Below are 4,533 nucleotides of genomic sequence, written 5' to 3' on the forward strand. Positions count from 1 at the left end.
GGGCCTGATTGCTCCTTGCTCACCCCCTTTGGCCCATCGCTACACGTTTTTGCCAGGCAGAAACTGAACAAAAAAAACATTCCTGGGCCTTAATCTGACTGGGCCTTGCGCCCATGCTGCTATAGGCACCCCTGCAATTCAGAATTGCACCCTCTGTTTCCTTATTTTTGTTATTGATTCTTTTGTGTTTTAATTAGATTTTTCGTCACTTCTTTTAGTAATAAAAATGCTAACTTTTCTTGTTGTCTTTAGACCTTTAATACAATTTTTGACATATACAAAATAATCATAAAAAAATATTAGTTTTTAGGCTATTTGTTTTTAGCCTTTTACTTGACTTGTAATTCAATTTCTCTCATAAAAAATCAATATAAGAATAATAGTACTTTTAATTCACTTTTGTGCTATATTTTGACTTGTTCTATTTTATGCTCTTGTACTATTTTCATGTATCCTACTTGTTGACTTCTAATTGTGATCTTTATTTTCATATTCTTTTATTCCTAACCTTAGGTAGAAACCATGATAACATTAGGTAGAAATTCCCTTCATACTTAGGCTAGTTTCTTTTCCTTTTCAACTTTAAAACACCTAACAACTATCCAAATTAAATCCCATAAAAAACACCAAGAAAATACTAAAAAACATTAATAAAAAAATGAAAATCATTAAAAAGGGAATGGAAGCTTGAATCTCCCTTGCTTTAGGGAATCATTCGAGTGCTTGGATCTCCCTTGCTTTAGGGAACCATTCGGGCGTAAGTTCCCAAATTCTAAAAAACACAAACCAAAGAGCAACTCGAGTCTCCCTTGCTTTAGGGTGCAACTTGAACGCTCAAACTCTTTTCTCTATCTCGCCTCCGAGGCATTCTTTAATCGGACACGTTATTTCCGCTCCATTCCCAGCTTAAGACTCCAGAGGTCGAGCAGCGGAGTGCGAATGTAACTTCGTCCACTAAAAAACACAAAAACAAACAAAAACTAAAGAGCCGAACTACGACGCTCTGATTCCTGAAAAGGATACGTAGGCATTAGGTCGCGGGGCCTAAGCGAGCACAATTATTTATAAACCTTATTTTCCCCGTGTTTTCTTTTCTTTCATTTGCATGCATTCCCTTAGTAATTAAGCTTTAGATTTATACCCCCTTTAGATAGCAACAAACATAGGTGGATACCATCGAGTACGATGGGCGTGAGGGGTGCTAGCACCTTCCCCTTGCGTAACCGACTCCCGTACCCTATCTCTGGTCGAAAGACCTCGTTCTTAATCGTTTTAGGTTTTCTGATATTCCTTTCCCTCTTTGGGATAAATATATTGGTGGCGACTCTGTTCATCATTTCGCGAGCGTGCGACAAAGGGGATCCTATCTCCCTATTATTGTTTGTCATCATAATGGACTATCTTCATCGTATTATGGTTAAAATGAGCACTGAAAATGCCTTCAAGTTCCATAGTAAGTGTTAAAGTCTTGGTATTACTCATCTTGCATTTGCAGATGATGTGTTGTTGTTTAGTCGAGGAGATATTCATTCTGTGCAGCACATGATGAATGCCTTCCAGCAATTCTCTGCTTCAACTGGCCTTTGTGTGAATCCTCAGAAATGTAAAGTTTTTTGCAGTGGTATGGAGGAAGATAGCATAGAGAAAGTCCATGATATCACTGAGTATGGGAGAGGTATTCTGCCAGTTAGGTACCTGGGGGTCCCCTTAGCAAGTAAAAAGTTGGATACTGTTCACTACCTCCCTTTGATTGAAAAAATCCTGAACAGAATTAGGCATTGGCCTTCTAAGTTACTGAGCATAGCAGGTAGAATTCTCTTGGTGAAGAGCATTTTTTTGGCTATTACACAGTACTGGATGATGTGTTTTCCTATTCCCAAATCAGTTATACACAAAATTGAGGCCATTTGTAGAGCGTTTGTGTGGACTGGGACTGAGAAGAGTAACAAAAGCCCGGTTGCTTGGAAACGAGTGTGCAGCCCTATCAAGAATGGTGGCTTGAATCTCATTGACATGGAGGTGTGGAATAGAGTTACTATGCTGAGATGCTTGTGGAACATTAGTATGAAGGTGGATTCACTTTGGGTTAAATGGGTTCATATGATTTATCTAAAAAATGAATCCGTTTGGACTTCCAAAGTACCTATATCTGCAACTTGGATTTTCAAGGAAATCATGGCTAGGAGGGAGGATATGTCTCAAATTGGTGATGTCTGGAATACTATGAAGAGTAAAGGTAAATATACTATGAAGCTTCTCTATGATCAGTTGGCCAAAGGTGATGAAACAGTGGACTGGAGTCACATTATCCAGCACAATGCCGCGCGGCCTAGAGCTGTTGTTTGTCTGTGGCTTGTGTACCATTGCAGGTTGGCGACTAAAAGTAGGCTTAAGAGGTTAGGAATGCTGCAGGAAGATGTGTGTGGCCTGTGCAACGAGCATGTGGAAGATATTGACCACCTGTTGATAAATTGTGGTGTTACTAAGCATGTGTGGCCGGCGATTTTGGAATGGCTTGAGGTAAAGCATAAACCGGGTCAGTGGCAAGTGGAGAAAAAGTGGGTTATGCATAATACCAAAGGAAAAGGATTCCACTCTTACATGCTGAAAATTGCCATAGCCGAAACTGTGTATGGTTTATGGACGTATCGTAACAAGTGTGTTTTTGATACAGGTGCTAAAGAAGATGCAACACAAATTGTCCCCAGGATCATAGACTCTATTGTATATAGAGGTTGGTTAAAAGTCAAGTATAGGAAGAAGATTGGTTTGCTTATGATGTAAGGCCTTGATGGCTGTTTTTTGTAGTTCTTGTACATAACTCATTGATATATATATACTATGAAGAGTAAAGGTAAATATACTATGAAGCTTCTCTATGATCAGTTGGCCAAAGGTGATGAAACAGTGGACTGGAGTCACATTATCCAGCACAATGCCGCGCGGCCTAGAGCTGTTGTTTGTCTGTGGCTTGTGTACCATTGCAGGTTGGCGACTAAAAGTAGGCTTAAGAGGTTAGGAATGCTGCAGGAAGATGTGTGTGGCCTGTGCAACGAGCATGTGGAAGATATTGACCACCTGTTGATAAATTGTGGTGTTACTAAGCATGTGTGGCCGGCGATTTTGGAATGGCTTGAGGTAAAGCATAAACCGGGTCTGTGGCAAGTGGAGAAAAAGTGGGTTGTGCATAATACCAAAGGAAAAGGATTCCACTCTTACATGCTGAAAATTGCCATAGCCGAAACTGTGTATGGTTTATGGACGTATCGTAACAAGTGTGTTTTTGATACAGGTGCTAAAGAAGATGCAACACAAATTGTCCCCAGGATCATAGACTCTATTGTATATAGAGGTTGGTTAAAAGTCAAGTATAGGAAGAAGATTGGTTTGCTTATGATGTAAGGCCTTGATGGCTGTTTTTTGTAGTTCTTGTACATAACTCATATATATATATATATATATATATATATATATATATATATATATATATATATATATATATATATATATATTTTCTTTTATCTCAAAAAAAAATAATAGTAAAATAATAATAACAACTATAATAATAATACTAATAATAAAATAATAATATAATAACCGACCACCATAATTATAAATAATAATAATAATATATTCAATTAACACTATTATATCTTAATATCCTAATTCTCTTTCTTTTATACAAAAAAATCTTTAATTCTCAAATAATAATAATAATAATAATAATATAATAATACTAAACCATCACTACTAATAATGATAATATAATATCTAACTAATAATAATAGTAAAATAATAATAATAAATATAAAGCTTCTCAATCTAAACCAAAATTAAAAATTTATATTTATTTTAAATATAAATATCAAATATATGTTGCTTTAAAAAATTGTCAAAAAAATATATCATAATTTTTTTATAATTTATAATTTAGATTGATCTACTTTTATATGTATTATAAATTTAATATTTAATAAAATTTAATTAAACATTTTGAAAATTTATAATAAATAGTATGATAAAAAAATCTGAATTGAATTGACGTACATATAATAGAAAAATATCAAATATTAAGCATTTAAGTTATATATAACAAGGCTTCTCAAGCTAAACCAATTTTCTAAATTTTTTATATTTTATAGAACTTTATATTTATTTTAAATATAAATCTCAAATAAATTTTACATTAAAAACTGTCAAATAAATACATTATTAATTTCTTAAAATTAATATCCCGATTAACATTATTTAAAGTATTTTACAATAATATTATATGTATTATATGAATCTATTGTCTATTAAAAAAGTTATAATCGAAATGAGTTTATGGATTCTAATAAATATAAATATATAAAATGTTACAATAATATTTGAAATAGATAATAATAATTTTATAAACAACTATAATATATAATTCAAATGTATTGAACATTATGGAATTGACAAAAAAAAACTATATTAATTAATTTTGTATAATTTACAATTTAAATTCATAAAATACTCATAATATGTGAAAAAACTTATAATTACTGT

At 33.3% G+C, this 4,533-nt stretch overlaps 1 protein-coding gene across 1 annotated transcript; it reads left to right on the top strand.

The window, feature by feature from the left end:
* The first annotated feature begins 2,865 nt into the window (after nucleotides 1–2,865).
* Nucleotides 2,866–3,402, top strand: LOC131598414 (uncharacterized). The gene has a single exon (XM_058871019.1). The coding sequence runs from the start codon at nucleotides 2,866–2,868 to the stop codon at nucleotides 3,400–3,402; it is 537 nt and encodes a 178-aa protein (XP_058727002.1).
* The last annotated feature ends 1,131 nt before the right edge of the window (nucleotides 3,403–4,533 follow it).

Source organism: Vicia villosa, linkage group LG4 (genome assembly GCF_029867415.1).
Source record: "Vicia villosa cultivar HV-30 ecotype Madison, WI linkage group LG4, Vvil1.0, whole genome shotgun sequence".
NCBI classification, from domain to species: domain Eukaryota; kingdom Viridiplantae; phylum Streptophyta; class Magnoliopsida; order Fabales; family Fabaceae; genus Vicia; species Vicia villosa.

Bases quoted from the DNA above. Each gene is read 5' to 3' on its own strand.
- LOC131598414 (XM_058871019.1), top strand. From the start codon at position 2,866: ATGAAGCTTCTCTATGATCAGTTGGCCAAAGGTGATGAAACAGTGGAC.